This window comes from Mixophyes fleayi, chromosome 1 (genome assembly GCF_038048845.1).
Source record: "Mixophyes fleayi isolate aMixFle1 chromosome 1, aMixFle1.hap1, whole genome shotgun sequence".
Lineage (NCBI taxonomy): Eukaryota > Metazoa > Chordata > Amphibia > Anura > Limnodynastidae > Mixophyes > Mixophyes fleayi.
This window is the reverse complement of record NC_134402.1, coordinates 436,702,637-436,719,767: the sequence shown is the minus strand read 5'-3', so window position 1 is coordinate 436,719,767 and position 17,131 is coordinate 436,702,637. Positions and strand designations below refer to the sequence as shown.

Sequence of the window (17,131 nt, the reverse complement as noted above, 5' to 3'; positions counted from 1 at the left end):
TCATCTGCATAAAGGGCAATCTTGTCCGTCCTGCAGCCCATCTTTAAACCAGTGATATCTGGCTGCATTCTTACCACACATGCCAATGGCTCTATGGCAAGGGCAAACAGAGCAGGGGACAGGGGACATCCCTGTCTGGTACCTCTGCCCATAACAAACTGGCGGGACATAAAGCCATTTACACAGACTCTAGCTGTAGGACAAGAATACAAAAGTCTAATCCACTGAATAAAAAACGGTCCAAACCCAAATTTCAAAAGCACCGCCCACAGGTACCTCCACTCCACAGAGTCAAAGGCCCTAGCAGCATCCAAGGACACCACCACCGCCTCCTCCTCCGCAGGATGGGGCAACTGTAAATGACAAAAAAGCCTTCGCAGATTTATGGCCGTAGATTTTCCTGGCATAAAACCGGTTTGATGAGGATGCACGATCTCACTAATCACCCGGTTCAACCGTGTCGCCAAAATTTTTGCTAAAATCTTAATATCCGTTGCCAGTAACGATATCGGTCTGTATGATTCTGGAAACAAGGGATCCTTTCCCGTTTTAGGGATAAGAACTATAATGGCTTCAGACATAGACGGAGACACACACCCCTGATCTCTAAAACTTGTAAACATGTCCTTCAGGCGAGGCACAAAAAACCCCAAATGTTTCTTATACAGCTCTATGGGTATTCCATCTATGCCCGAAGCCCTACCATTTGGGAACGCTGATATTGCAGCTACAATCTCCTCATCAGAAATTGACAATTCCAAACTTTCTCTACCATCTATACTCAGTTCGGGTATGGAAACAGCCGCCAGAAACGTATCTAAATCAGAGTCTGAGTACTCAGCTCTTGACGTATAAGCCTCTTTGAAATACGTATAGAAAACATCACTAATCTCTTCAGTCACGGTATGCACGACACCCAAAGTATCAGTAATCCCCGCCACTACAGTCGCCGCCCTTTCAGACCTAGCTAAATAAGCTAAAAACCTACCACACTTATCCGCTTCAAAGTATTGTGTATGTTTAGCAAATAACAACTTACGCCTTGATTTATCTAGCAAATAATCCGACCACTCTCTCTGTACTGTTAACCAAGCCATCCTATCAGAAACCGCATGAGAAGAGAGATATACTTCCTCCAACCGCACAACCTCTTTTTCCAATCTATCGCCTTTCAACCTAGATTCTCTCTTGAAACAGTTGATGCTTCTAATTAAAGAGCCTCTTAAAAACGCCTTAAAGGAATCCCAAACGACAGACAGGGCTGCTGTATCCACATTGGTAGCAAAGTACTCCTCCCATTGGGACTCTAAAATATTTCCATCCTGTAATAATGTCAACCAAAAGGGGTTAAGCCTCCAAAATGCTTGACCTCGAGAAACATTAAGTTCAACTGTTAATATCAATGGAGAGTGATCTGAAATTCCCCTTGGCAAATATGCGACACCAGAGACAGCCGGCAGCAGTTCCCCCGATACAAGTCCTAGATCAATTCGGGAGAAGGCGTTATATGAAGTGGAGAAACATGAGAAACAAACCTCTGCCGGATGCCTCAGACGCCACACATCCACCAAACCCATTTCTGCCACCAAATCAGCAAACTTTGATCTCTTAGCATGTGTATTGTCCCCCACCTCCCTCCACCTGTCAACATTAGAATCCAACACATTATTGAAATCCCCACAGCAGATCACTGGAGTATCAGGAGACAGAGAAATAAAATCACTGCACTTTTTTAGGACCTCACCACTATAGGGAGGGGGGACATAGACTGATAGCAGGTTTATACGTTTGGAATCGAAGCAGCCCCTTACAAAAACATATCGACCTAATGGATCCGACTCCACCAATTCCAGAATAAAATTTACTTTCTTTCGTATAAGGAGAGATACCCCTCTAGAATGGCCCATATGAGTAGCATGATATGCCCATCCAACCCACGGTTTCTTAAGGGCCAACACTTTACCTCCCACTAAATGAGTTTCAGTTAAACATATAACATCTGCCTCATACTTTTTCAATTGGGATATGACCAAAGACCGTTTAATTTTATCGTTTAGACCACGTACATTCCAGGTCAGGATTTTTATAGACCCCTTATTCACCTTCCCAGTCGCCATAGCACAAGGGAATACACATGAAGCATCTTACCATAACCGTCAACCCCTTCCAGCCCAGGCAGACACCCAGCCACCTTAGCATTTACCAAGATAGACAGTCTCAACATCCGAAAGCATTTGTATAAAGATAAAGTACCATACTTGTCACTGTATTGTAAAAACTCATCCCTCCCTACCCTATTCAAACAACCCCCCTCCCCGTATATCCACCCCCAACTCAGACATACCTGGATCCCCTTATAACTATCCCACATCTCCTTAGACAACGCACACACCTATCTCCCCGTACTTATGGAGATACCTATATGCACTGAAAAAAAAGAAGAGGGAGACCGCGACCCTTTAAGCAAGGGAAGCTCCCCAACCCACAAATTCACCCCTAGTACTCCCCTAACCCTCCTATCTATTAGCACCAACAACAGAATTCAGCAGTTTCAAATACTATCACCTTATACATAACATATAAGTATCCAAATACCTACAGTATTAATGACAGTATTTCAATTTTATATAAACATACATCCAAGTGATATATATTATCCAAAACATTATAGCTATCAAAGGCACATAGTCCTTAATGGTATCATCTCAGTTCAATAGACCAATACATCACCAGGAGCATCTTCAATCCGGACGAAGACCACTAGGAGCTCTCCTGTCCAGCCAGTGAGTCGCCTCAGACGATGATCCAAAGAAAAGGGTAGTCCCATCTGCAATCACCCTCAATCTTGCCGGGAAGAGCATAGCATATGGCAATTGCATTTCACGAAGACGACGTTTCACCTGTATAAATTGTGCTCTGCTTTTTTGCACATCCACCGAAAAGTCAGGAAATACAGCAACTCTCTGGTTTTCATGCATCAGGGGGCCCTTAATCCGAGCCAATCGCAGGATAGCATCCCGATCTTTATAATGCAACATCTTGGCAATAAATGTGCGCGGCTGTGCACCAGGAGGTAGTCTCTGTGTCGGGATCCGATGTGCCCTTTCCACCGCAAACTGGGCCGTGAACTCCTCTCTGCCGAATAGCTGGATCATCCAGTTCTCAAGAAATGTCTCCGGAGCATTTCCCTCCGCCTTCTCAGGGAGACCCACCAGTCGAATGTTACTGCGTCTGAGGCGACCCTCCATATCTGACATTTTCTGTCTAACTGACACCATCTGAGCCTCCAGGCCGGCAACTTTCTGCGGTAAAGGGACTGTAGTATCTTCAAGTATAGATATGCGAGCCTCTGTCTCCGACACACGTTCCCTAATTTTCTGAAAGTCCTGCCGCATCAATGACAAATCAACCTGCACTTCTCCGATTTTATCCATTACCTTCTTTTCAGAGGCAGCGATGGCTTTCAGGACCTCCTGAAGAGTAGAATCAGCAGGTGTTTCTGCGTCTGTAGAAGACTGGGATACCCGCAGCTCAGACGCAGGAGCTCCCCCTGCCGCTGTAGCAGGATTAGTGCGAGCATATTTCTCCAGCTTGCTGGCAGCAGTGTTACTTGCAGTGTGCTTTCCCATGATGGCACCTGCTATGCCCAGATGTTGATAGTTGCACTCTTAGGTTATTCACTTACAGCTCAGCTTATAAACTTGATGTTATAGCAGAACACCCAGTCCTCAAATCCACAGCACCCTGGATGTCTCAAATGTAGATAAAAGCACTATGTTAAGTGATCACTGAGACACATGTACTTTCAGGCAGCCCCTGTATTCAGGCACTTCACAGAGGGAGAACCTTCAGATACACCTAGTATTCTCTTCACTGTGGCACAAACAGCAGTCCCACACCACATAGGTTTTACCAGCTGAGCCTTTTCTCATACAGAGATGTATATACTCTGCCTCCCTCCGACAATACTCTCCCAAGATGGCGCCTCAAACCACTTCACGGCGGGAACCCGAGTACTGACCTTCCACTCCTTTCCAATTGCCAGATATCTTCTCTCTACAGAGCCAGCTGTCCCCACTCTGAACAAGTAAGTATGTACTTCAGTGTTTTACTCTCCGGCTAGAGCTCAGTCTTTTCCCCGCCAACAGGTTCCGCCTCAGCAGCGCTCCGGTCACTCGTGACTCTCACAGCCGCCCTGATCCTCCAACATACACCAAACTTGCCTCTGCTAGTGCCAGGACAGTTCCCCCACAAAATTATTGCGGTAAGAGGGAGTTACAGGTCATCAGGATGTCCGATCAGGATATTTAGGCTGGGGAGCTCCGGTATCTGCAACCTACACCATGCTCCGCCAGGCCACGCCCCCTCGTCATCTGCACCTTTAGTGGAGCTTCCGGTATTTAAGTATGTCCCCAGCATAGAAAACAGGGAACATACCCTATTTCCTAACAGTGGAGTATATAATTAACACCAGTGAATTTGGAGTCCTTTAAGCTGGTCACATGTGCTGCAACAACAGCAGAGATTGGGCAATGAGTGTGTATCTAATGTCTGATAACACAATGATTGATCAGATTATTATTGGTCATGTTGGTAAATGCCTGCTATCTGCCTGTGCGCGGTGTCGTTTTCAAACCCCACCTATAGCCTTAATGTGCCACTAAGACATCCAGCGGCTCGGACCCTGCACGGAATAGACAAATCCCTTCCAACATTGTCAGCTATGTGTGGGGCAAAATTAAACACTGACCCTGTAGCCCGGTCTGAGCACCACGAATGGCCCGTGTGAAGATTACCTAGTATAGTAGCTCTTCTATAGAAACCACTAAAAACACACATTGCATATTGTAGATCTGGTCCCGAAAAAGAAAAATTTAGAGAGAAATGACGACATTACTATAAATAAGGGCGATGCATTTACGGTAAATGGATGTTGGCAGCATTGGCCATAACAAAGTGATGTAATATGCTACGGCGATCTTTAAAGATCTTTTACATGCATAGATAACGCAATAGGGTATTAATAGGGGCTATGAGAAGGTACTCTACTATATCAGAACTATATACCCCCATCACTCGCTCACAGTGAAGGCAGACGTTCTGTAAGCTAACCAAACACACATATAATGAACATAACTCGCATTCAGCCAATCAATTCACAGGGAGCTAGTGACATCACTGAGGGATGGTCAGTAACAGGACTATTAGTCAATCGAGGATCTCAATACTGGACCATACGATAGCTACGTTTTAAATCCGCGAAAGCAACGTGAAATGCAAAATGGTTTTCTGAATAAACTCTTTATTAGGCGTGGATGAGGATATTGTAGAAGGTAATCACAAAATCACAATTCAGGCATCTGTGAGAGGAGCTATATTTACCATTTTCACATCCGCTTCTTTACAGTAGCAGAGAGAGAAGTGAAACACTCGGAAGTCTTTACAGTAGATGATCAGTTTCTTTGGATATTTCTTAAGAGATGGTCCAGATATTGGCACTTTCTTTTTATCATCAAACACTGCAAAGGGACAGAAACAAACCATGATACCTGTAACTATGAAGTCATAGAAAACCAAGTAAGATATGTTACAAATACTGACACATTGTTCACTTGCAGGTTCAAAACAAGAACAGTTCAGAAAAACAAATTGAAAAATGGAGACAATTAAGGGGTTTAAAGCAGCAATTGCATGAAATTTTTTTATTATTATTTAAAAAACCTAAATCACTGTGGCAGGATATAATAAGCTTAGTAATTAAAATTTTTCCCTTATTTTTGTTCCTTTAGATTGCTATTCATGATCTGTAATTCTGTATTTGCAGTGTCATGTAATTACCATGGCAACTGGTCACATGATGTACTGAGCAGAGGGGCTTTGGAATGCCCATTTGAGCTCAATCTGCTCAGTTCACTGTAAAATCTGCCCCCACCCCCATCAAATGATATGCTAAGAGCTGCATTTCTCTTTAAAAAATTCCCGTATTACCCTGTCAGTAGCATACAGTACATAAAACTGTTCGGTCAGTGGAAGTCGTAGCCAAATTATTTACAAAAAAAAAACCCCGAAACGAACAATCAAAAAAAACCCAACAAATTACAGAATTAATGCTGCCCCTAAGGACTATCAGATGGTCATTGCTAACATTCAGTTTATGAATGACGTGATCTAGAATGTGATGTGGAAGCCAACCTGATTGACACCATATTGACTGTTTATGGTTAATATTGTATCAATTAAGCAATATAATATATTTATATTTTACTAAGGTAAATGAGTCTGTCCAGTTCTGTTCATTCATTGGAAAGGGGTCTAAAGATGTATTCTTAGTGAAAACTGGGCAGACTTGTTACCTTTAGGTTTAAGAAAGACAAGCAAAATAAGATGAAATGAGATTTACGGTGCCCCCACATATGCTTTAAAGAATGTTATGTATGTCGATTTTAATCTCAAGGTAGTTAATGTGAATTAGAGATTTCTTCTTTACCATATTATTAAGAAACTGTAAAGATGAGTAAAAGATCATTACACTGTGTTGTATAAAGGTTAATACTTGTCTGCACAAGGACACACTGCTCGAGAAGTGTCCACAATAAAGACTTCATATATCGGGTTTGAAAAATTGGAGAAGTTGCCTATAGCAACCAATCAGTTTCTAGTTATTATTTGTTTAGTACATTCTACAAAATGACAGCTAGAAGCTGATTGGTTGCTATAGGCAACATCTCCACTTTTTCAAACCCGCAGTTTAGTAAATATTAGAGATGCTCACTGAACCCCGGTGTTTTGGTTTTGGATCTGGATTACCGTCGTGTTTTGGTTTTGTCAAACCGCCCTTGCGTGTTTTGGTTTTGGTTTTGTTTTGCAAATTTGTTTAAAAATCAATGTGTTTGGGCATAAAATAACCTAATTTAGTGCTCCACCTGTTTCTTGGATAAGTAAGGCAATTCTGAAGCTAATAAATTAGGAAGAAAACAGTTTAATCCCTGATAGGCAGTCCTTAATTCTACACACAAACCTGGTCGTCTTCCTCTTCATCTTAGCCTAGTGGCAATGCAGCCAATGTCTTTGGGTGTATATTACACCCTCCACTTGTAGCTGAATAGAAAAAAAAAGCAGCCTGCATAGACTGTAGAATTAGAAAGTAAAAAGAAATGGACAAAGGCAGTTTGGTATCTGTCTGCATCAGCTCCCCCTACCCCATCCACTTGTAGTAAAATAGAAAAAAAAGCAGCCTGCATAGACTGTAGAATTAAAATATACAAAGAAATGGACAAAGGCACTTTGGCATCTGTCTGCATCAGATCCCCTCTCCACTAGAAGTAAAATAGAAAACTATTCAGCCGTTATATAATCTAGAATATAAATAGAAATTGAGAAAGGCAATTTGGTATCTGTCTGCATCATAATCATCAACATCCTCATTAGAGCCCTCGTCGCCTACACAAATCTCCCCCTCCTCTAATTCCAAAGTGGCATCCTCAATTTGTGTATCACCGGCGACACTCGTGCTGTTCAGGTACACATCAGCAGAACTGCTGAAAGGGTCCCTCTTTATGGGTACACTAACAGAATGCTCACGATTAGACATCCCACTGTTGGATGGACTCTCCACAGGGATTGGTGTCATTTGTGTTTCAGAGCAAACATTATCCTCTAATGCCTTACTGTTATCTTGCAGCTCGGCTTTGAACCGTAACAATAGTTGTGCACCACTTGTAGGCTCGGTAACATTTTTTGATCTGGCACTAATAGACAAAGGTGAAGGCCTCATTCTCTCTTTGCCACTGCGTGTGTAGAATGGCATGTTGGCAAAAAAAAAAATTATCGGCACTTAACTTTTCCTCAGTTACACTTCTTTTTCGCTTCAACACGGTAAATGTTTTTTGGGTGTGTGTTTTTTTGACTGATTTCAATAGACTGTGTGACAGAACCTGGTTGCTGATTCTGCTCATATGTGGACTGCTTTGAATCCATTACGACCCCAAAGCACTTGTAGTGCTACAAATTGTTTTAGATACTGCTGACAAATATGACTTTTGACAGCCAGAAAAATTTATGCAAAAGAATGGGGACACCCCAAAGCACTTGTAGTGCCAAATATTGAAAAAAATAAAAAAATAAAATGACTCCTCTATCCTCCTCTCTTGTCTATCAATTGTTATCAGAATTGTATGAAGAATAAGGTATATTCTCTGTCCCTGCTCTAATCAGCCTGTGACTACACCCGACTCTGTCCCTCTGTCAAATGGCGATGGATTGCTGTGGAGGCGGGTATTTATGGATTTCAATTATCGCGAGAACCAAACCCCGAGATCCGTCAACGTCACGATGACATTCGGCCTCAATTTGGAATCCAAGCGGGCGGGAGAGTACCAAACCTGCTCGGCTCGGTACTTGGATAGGCAAAGTTCGGGTGGGTTCTCGGGGAACCAAGCCCGCCCATCTCTAGTAAATATACCCCTTTGTGCCTTATCATATACAACATAATCAGAGACATTATTTTAGTGTCATTCATCTAAGCCCCCCCAGCCACCTTGTCGAGCTGTTTTACCGATGTACCTACTACCCACACATTTTAGGTGTTCGTTTCATTTTAAAGTACTGCTTGTGTGTTCCTTTACCCAGATCATCATTAAAGCAAACGGGACCAAGGGATATATTTACTAAACTGCAGGTTTGAAAAGGTGGAGATGTTGCCTATAGCAACCAGATTCTAGTTATTTGTTTAGCACATTCTACAAAATGACAACTAGAATCTGATTGGTTGCTATAGGCAACATCTCCACCTTTTCAAACCCACAGTTTAGTAAATCTAGCCCCAAGTGTAGTAAAGGTTTAAGATTAAATTAACAAACACTAAAGAACATTTTGTGTGCAAATGGCTTCCAAACACAAATCCCATTTAACACCACACTGGGGCAGGTCTAAATACCCAATTGATTTGCTGGAGAGAATGAGAATGTCTAATGTAAATATTAAGGGATACGAGTATAACATATTCTTGTTATAGGACCTTATCTCATTTTAATCGGGGGCTCAGCATTGAGTACAGGTGCCATTCTTTGCCCATGTCATAAGACCATTAACTTCTCCCAAAGGACTCTTGTCAATCTTACCGACTGTGGAAATCCTCTCACAGAACATAAAAGCGTAAGCCGTGGCCTAGTGACACTGCTCCCTACATTGGCTCATAACGTAAACATAGGGATAACAGATCTATAACTATGTCTAATATTCCCCAGTGCTATACACAATTAAAGCAGCAATCCCACATAGTTTTACTGTTTTATTTAAAGTTATTATTCTCCTACGTCCTCCTGCAAATCATTATCTCCTTTTCATAATCACTCTGGACCGAACACAAGTATGGCAGCCAGACACCTACACAGGCTCTCCGATTCCCAGCGTGTCATGTGATGGCAGAGGGTGGAGATGAGAGGAACAATGAAAACAGAGCTCAGGGGGTCATTCCAAAGTTTCTCTGCTCACTGCATTATGTGCCATGTGACTGTGGTTGTCATGACAGTTACATTACATTGTGGAAAATCTGCAGAATTATCAATCATTAACAGCAATCTTAATAATCAAACTCAGGTAAACAAAAGGTAATTACCAGACTGCTTCCAATAGCCTGTCACAGTGATTAATGTCAAAAAAACACATCAGCTTCTCATAGGATTCCTGCTTTCAGCAAAGAAAATTTTGCGGCTAGTGTCCCTTTAAAGTATGTTCTAAATACCGGTGTCGGATATTAGGGTTAATCATTTGTTTTCCATTAGTGTGAAGCTACACTATGGCTAATGTTGTTTGTCTAAGTCAGAGGTTGAACAACTTGAGAAATCTGAGCACCAACCATGACCTTGAAAGATGACTTAACACCCAAGTATCAGTGTTTGTAGATGTAATCAGAGCGCAGAGACTGAGCAAGGCTCCTACTGCCTGTTCGGTCAGTAAAGTACGTACACTGTGATATTGGTGAACTGGCCTCTCAGTCAGTCTTACAGACAAGTCAGTATAGGAGTCTGTGTACACAGTTGCCCTCTAGCTAAAAGAAATATCTCCTTATTGCAATACATCCCAATACAGCTTTACCACAGGCTAAAAACCCGACTAAATTAGTTATGGGACGTTCTGAAGACACTTCTCAGCGGAGATTGTGACAGAAATCTACACTCATTTTGATGCGAGGAAAGATGAGCAGAGATTTCTACCGTAATTACCGGCAGTGTGCGTGGCGCGATGTCCGCATCACCGGCAATTGAATTACCCCCCATACAGTCATCACCCTAGTCCTGTCTCCATTACCAGAGTAACCGTCTCACCAAGGTATAGCGTAAGAATATCAACATTATTTTTTCTTCAAAAAGCCCCACATACCAGATGGAGAGGAGGCATTTTATGATGGGAGAGGGGCCTTAAAAATGATATTTGTCCGCTAACCATTTCTTTTATTTCACAAATCTAAATCTGTTTTAAAACTTTATTTACCAGTGTAAGTGGAATGGAGGGAGAACGTCTTATCCGCAGGCTTCAATTAATTAATGAAAAGCATCAGAAATGGAAAGTGACTATTTTACCACGATCATTTAAAACAATTTCCAAGCATGTGCTGATTGTTTATGGATATGCCTTGATTGTATAGATTACATGTTCCACGTATAGAATTATGTAGAATGTCAGCAACCCAATAATCGGGTTTCTTAGTGGACCTCACGTCATACAGAGACGCTACATGTGTTCAGTCTCTACATGGGACTGTTTCTGTTCAGTAAATTTGCTGAACTCCAGCAACCAAGGTCACAATAACCGAAAACTAATAAAAAGTACAACAACAACAACAAAGTGTAACCCCTTCTGGCAGGACTGTACAATGCTGGGTATTTGTTTGGTTCATAACACCAAGAATATACTATATTTGAACATATCATTTATTGATATAGCACTAATTATAATACACAGATCATTTCTAATCATTCACATTAGTTTCTGCAACGCTGGAGCCGACAATCTACATTCCTTACCCCCCACACAAGTTTTTGGACAGTAATTTTATTTTTGGCAGTAAAACGGAACACTCGGAGGAGACCTAAACACTGAGAGGAAATACAAACTATATAAAGATACTGCCTTGGCCAGAATCTAACCCATGACCCCAGCTGTGAGGAAGCAATGCTAACCACTGTGTCACAGGCAAAAAAAAAAGCCTCAAATCAAGAGGAAGCCTGAAAATAATATTGGTTGTAAAAATTAAAAAGAGGAAGCAGCAAATTCATAATAAACAGTAAATAAGGAAGAGTGTAGGCTGAACGTTGCACCAGAGACAGACTTTACCTCCATACAACTGGTCCACACAATGCAGGGTGATGTCATTCTCACTGAGAATCTTGTGCTTAAATTCTGGAGTCTGAAAGACAAGAAGGAAAAAGTCAGACCCTGAATACAGAGCGTGCATGGTACTGGGTGCTCTCTCAGACAGGAACACATCATGTCTGGCCTGAGCTAGAGGAAGCAGATGTGCATGCATGTCAAGCGTAACTCTCTATTATTATACATCAGTGAGTGAGCAATGGTTGTGTGTCTAAAGAACACACAACAAAAACTGAGATCTATCCCCGAAAATAAACCATTAGCCTATAAAATACAGACACTTTTCAGTACAGCAAATGATATATTGCTCACTATTATATGGGACAAAGTATTAAATTACAATTTTTTTTTCCTAAATATAATTTTACTAAGTGCAACGGATGAAAATGTGCATATGTATCAAAAGAGGTCACAACTTGCACCCTCTATAATTTTGTACAAAACTAAACATTGCAGAAGATGTGGTCTCCAAAATAATCGGCCTACTCTATATGAAAGGACTGTTAACTTGGTCAGCGGATGAACACAATGTATAGACTGCGCCATAGATTATACAATCAGAATACAAGGGGCCGTGTTACGATTTACACATTTTATTTGCTTGCAGATAACTGGCGGTGTCAGTGCCGTAGTGGTGAACACACACACATATATATACATTTATGAACACTACTGACGTACAGGAAAAGTATAATGTAACCCATAACACCAGATGTTTGATTTAATGCTCTAATCTACACTAGTATACACAAAATCAGTTACAATTTATGGGTAATAATTCCAATTTCCTGTGCATCAATAATTATATATGTGCCCATGTACCTGGTAAATGACACTGGAGATGGTTAGTAACTCAGGGAACCACTAGCACAGGGGTCGACAACCTGCGGCTCTCCAGGTGTTTGTGAAACTACAAGTCCCAGCATGCTTTGCCAGTAGATAACCAGCAGATAGGTGGCAAGGCATGCTGGGATTTGTAGTTTCCCAAACAACTGGAGAGCCGCAGGTTGCCTACCCCTGCACTAGCAGATGTGTACCACAAAGGCAATAGCTTACACTCCTCTACACATGTATTGTACAGGTAATGCCAATCACGTTAAGCCTGGTCATGGTTTGGAAGAATTTACGTGTTTTTAGGGAAAACATGTATTTCAAATAAAACAACTATAGACAGAAGAAGCAGAAGTGAGGCTTTATAAACACAATATTCTGCTGTATTTGTGGAGAAGGCAGCAATAGTGTGGAATAAATTAAACCAAGGGGTATCCAAAATAAAAGCAGGCAGTGGGCAGGAAGCACTAACATTCTGGCTGCAATGCAGAAGTGGATTATTAGGTTTATAGGAAATGGCAATGCCCCTCGGGGAACCTTTAATCCGTTTCACTCTTTACAGGATGTTCTCCTGCACTGAAGATTTAGCCACATTCCTGGCACTTACTCCGAATCATTAAGAATAGAGCTCTTTAGAATACCTGGTGCCGTCTTTATGCAGGTGCCTGAGATTGTCACATCATCATATCTGGTAATCACGGTTAGTGTAATTATCCCTCTTCCCCTGTTATGGTATTAAAGACAACCGATGCAAATATAATATATCGCGTCTGCCAAGGCTTGCTGATGCCGTTTGCCAAGGTCCGGAGAGCTGGCAGATGGACCCAGAAAACAGGAACAGGCAAAGACAGCAGTGAATCCTTAGAGCCTTTAGGCACACTAACCCTTTTCTTTAATATTAGATGAGAAATGTAAAATAATATTCTTGCTATAGAAGCTACTTATAATATCTTTAAGTACAGGCCCTGCAGCAAGCTGCCCTGCATTTATGGGAGGTGAACACATCGTTAGCAGACCTCAATATTGCAAACACTACCTCAGGCATTCCTCTCCTCAATACCTTGTTTGTCAGAGCTCCTCTCAGTGACTGAACAAGCATTTAGTGATCATGTTTTTGTAGATGATACAATCATTGAAATGCAGCAATAACTTGCTATAAATGTAGTCTAGCAAGGTGGAAGAGTCAGGTCTGGGAGATAGACGGATAGTGTGAAGGAGGTGGATAGAACTATAAGGTAATTCACAAGATTCTAGTAATACAACTAGACTCCTAGATTAAGGTTAAAGAGGTTCTCACGTAAGTGTGTGTGTAGCAATATTGAAGGTCATACATTTAAAACTTGGAGCCCTGCATAAGAACAGTTGGCAGCAATGTCTTACAAAGCTGCGTCCGGACTCTTACGTAATGACATGTGGATGCTTTTCACATCATTGGTTTCCCAGCTTCAGGAGCGCTCTCATGCCTACTTAAATAAATGTTTTCTTTCAGTTGGAAAAGTGCAGCAATTTTACACATCACAGCTCGTAACGTGAGCTTAAAAACGCCCTGGGCGTCAGGGTACGCTGAAATAGAATGGAATATCAATTGGAAATCGCTTTGTTGAGCACTTGTTCAAAAGCTCCTAAGTTATATACTGACTGTTTTTTCATGTAGCACAGAAATACTTGATATCTTAATTGTACACTAAAATTTAAAGTTGATATTTGTGTATTACACGAAAAAACAGTCAGTATTTAACTTCTGTGCAAAACAGAATTCTAATTTCCACCCCTTGCATTGTAACAGGGTTTTGTCCAGGAGACAAACAAGTTTCTGGAGTTAAGAACCGTAATGAATCAGGCCCCAGATCCTCGCTGTTCTTGCCAACTGGATTCCAATCTAGAATTTAGGGACATTGTTTCCAACCCCACGTTGCTAACAAGTAAAGAAACAAATACTCACATTATCGTCTGGGACCTCGTCACAAAGAAACGCGATCTTGAAGTTTGTGCAGATAAGTCTACCACAGACGCCGCGCTGGGAGGTGTCATCCTGGGCGCACTTTATCACATTGCTGGCCTCGCAGAGCAGAGTCTCACCTGCACAACAAATACAACACACACGGTTATTATTACAACAAATAATATGCAATAATACAAATACACATAAGAAGCTTCTCGCCCTCTTAAGAATTATTGTGCTACAGATTTTGCTGTCAAAAAGGCCATCGATTTTTGCACGAATACTATTGACATGCAGATTGGGACAAACAGAGAAATGGTCAAATTTTTCATAACTATAGTTTTAGGCATCCGCAAAATCATTCCCAAGTTTCAGAGTAAAGGAGAATTTAGCTTAAAATAAAACTAAAATCTGCTCTTAAAGCAATCACAACACCTCTAAATGAAGTAACATGTAACCAGTGTCTGCCAATGTTTATTAAAACAAACTAATATTTATATTTATAAGTCTGTGAATGTTTACACCAAGTAAAATAAACGTTAACTTGACCAGCGTGACTTCTATTACAAGAGGCACATCCTACTGATCTATATTTGAGGGTATCAGTTTAGAGCAGGAGTGCCTTAAGTGTTTTATATATGGGGATCACAGGCTTCAACAATTCCTATGTATGTAGAATACGTTTAGAGAAGGCTTGTGAAAATGTAGGAGCCAGTATGAAAACGAACGATGGAAGGAGTGTACAAAAAATATGGGCGAATTCAGACAGGGCCTGAGAAACGTGCAATGGTTACTTATTATAAACAAGTTAACCCGTGCATGATACTCATGCATTCTAGTCAAATCAAGCTACTTAAGGTCTTAAAAAGGTTCTTGTCATGCATTTGGACCTAGCCCAGGCCTCCTCAGGGGAAGAGCGTTACTTCCCGACGCAAGCGCCCTTTTTAATGTGTGTTCATGAGGTAAAATTACCTCACGAAAATGAGTTTGAGCCCTCAACTCATAAATTTAGCCTTTACTACCCCACCCACGGGGGGAAGGGGGGATGATGGAAGTTAACTGACTTGACTATTCTAATTTTTTTGTCAAATGTCAGTATACCAAATTTCAGGTCAATTGGATGAGCCCTTTCTGAGAAAATAGTTTTTTACACACACACACACACACACACACACACACACCTCTACACATGTGTGTTCATGAGGTAAAATTACCTCACGAAAATGAGTTTGAGCCCTACCAAATTTCAGCCCTTTTTGAATTTTTTTTCCCACACACTAAGAATTTAGTAGGTCAGTGTATAACTCTGCCCAGCAGGTGGCGCTGCAGCTCGGTTTTATTTTTTACACACACACACACACACACACACACACAGACAGACAGACGCCACTAGACATTTATATATTAGATTATTGTGAATTGAATCTTTATTGCATCATAACTGACAATAATCAATTAGAAAAAAAGGGGAAAAAAAAGGATTACAAAACTACTAATTAACCTCATTCTTTAACCCATATCCAAGGTTTATGCTTTGAGTAATTATCCATTTCAACTTATTTTTTTGCATTAACTTGGTGGCAAAATCAGCACATGGTCATTTAAACAATCTGATAAAATACTCCTAAATATTGTCTTTGCTGCCTAGTGTAACATCCACATTGCAGCATGAAAAATAAACCATATTTTCCTTTTACGTAATATGCATTTTGTGGAGATTCAACACTCCATTGATTGGCCCTTACATGGACAAAACAGTCTGTAGGTGGAAACAGTCAGGACAATGGGTAAAGCGCTAACATGACATTACCCAGTGATTTATTCTACTGAACAGCAGCGGTTTGTATTGATCTTCTTTGAAAAACAGTAAATATTTTCATTATCCAGATAAATCGCAAAAATAATTGTTAAAGGAACGTTCTGTTAGGGTGGTGTTCCTTAAATCAAACAATGATACTAACGGTTAGTGACTGTATCTGGAGCATCGCCGGACACTGGGGTACCCAGCAGATCACGAGGAACATTGGACTACGTGCAAGTAATATTCAGTATTATCATATAAGGTGTTGATCTCCACTAACAGCTGAGTTTTATACATGTACAAATAAATATTTAAGATCTGTTCACACCAGGAAATCTGTAAATGTGTGTTCTAAATTTTTAACTTCTGACAAGGGCGTCATTAGAGCCATAGGAATCGCTTTCGGACACAACAACGTAAGGTTTTTAAAAGCACTTTTCAGTGAGTGATTTTCAGTGTTGGTTTTAAGGAGGACACAATATACGTAGCTGTGATATTAATAATAATGAGCTGGATTGACAGTGTGGAGGATCCATCAAAACTTTGCCCAGCAATTTCTAGTTATGCGACTATCTTCTGATATCATCAAGAAGTGTTTAGTGGTTTTAGATCGGTCATGGGCTAAAGGAAACACACCCAATAAACACACAACACTGTCCTCTAACGTCTACACTATCCCCCCACCAGCCCATTAAACATTATACCAATGTTTGCCTCTTGTTCCCTACATTAACACATACCATTCCCATAGTCCCACCTGGTAACAATGTAATCTTAATATGGATTATACTACACATGAACTTAGAAATTCACACTGGGCACCAATGGGGGTCACACTAATTTTAAGTGTTCCTCTTTGACAATTTTGTGCTCTATGCATAGGTCTGTTAATGCAAGAAATCTACGAGGCAATGTTCACTGAAGGAGAAAAGCGTGCACTGTAGCGCCCTACTACATAGAGAGTATGATCACACAAATACATAGCACACGTCTGTAGTGTAGTGCGCTATTTGTTGCTGAACACCCTCCTAATTTTTACCAGACATCATTACAAATTTTGTATTACTTTATGGGCATTAGATTAGTAATAAGTTATGAGAGAAAAATGCAAAATAAAACACAAACATTAAAAAACAACACAAGACAGGCTCGGGCAGTTGCACAGTCCTTGCCGGATTTATACATTT

General features: G+C 40.9%; 1 protein-coding gene across 1 annotated transcript in view; it reads right to left on the bottom strand.

The window, feature by feature from the left end:
* Positions 1-17,131, bottom strand: part of MTMR12 (myotubularin related protein 12) — a 63,736-nt gene that overhangs the window by 28,280 nt on the left and 18,325 nt on the right. The window contains exons 3-5 of the mRNA XM_075184669.1: positions 14,144-14,280; positions 11,335-11,407; positions 5,383-5,519 (exon numbers count right to left, since the gene is read on the bottom strand). Of these exons, the coding sequence (XP_075040770.1) occupies positions 5,383-5,519; positions 11,335-11,407; positions 14,144-14,280 (347 nt within the window). The remainder of the gene's footprint in view (positions 1-5,382; positions 5,520-11,334; positions 11,408-14,143; positions 14,281-17,131) is intronic.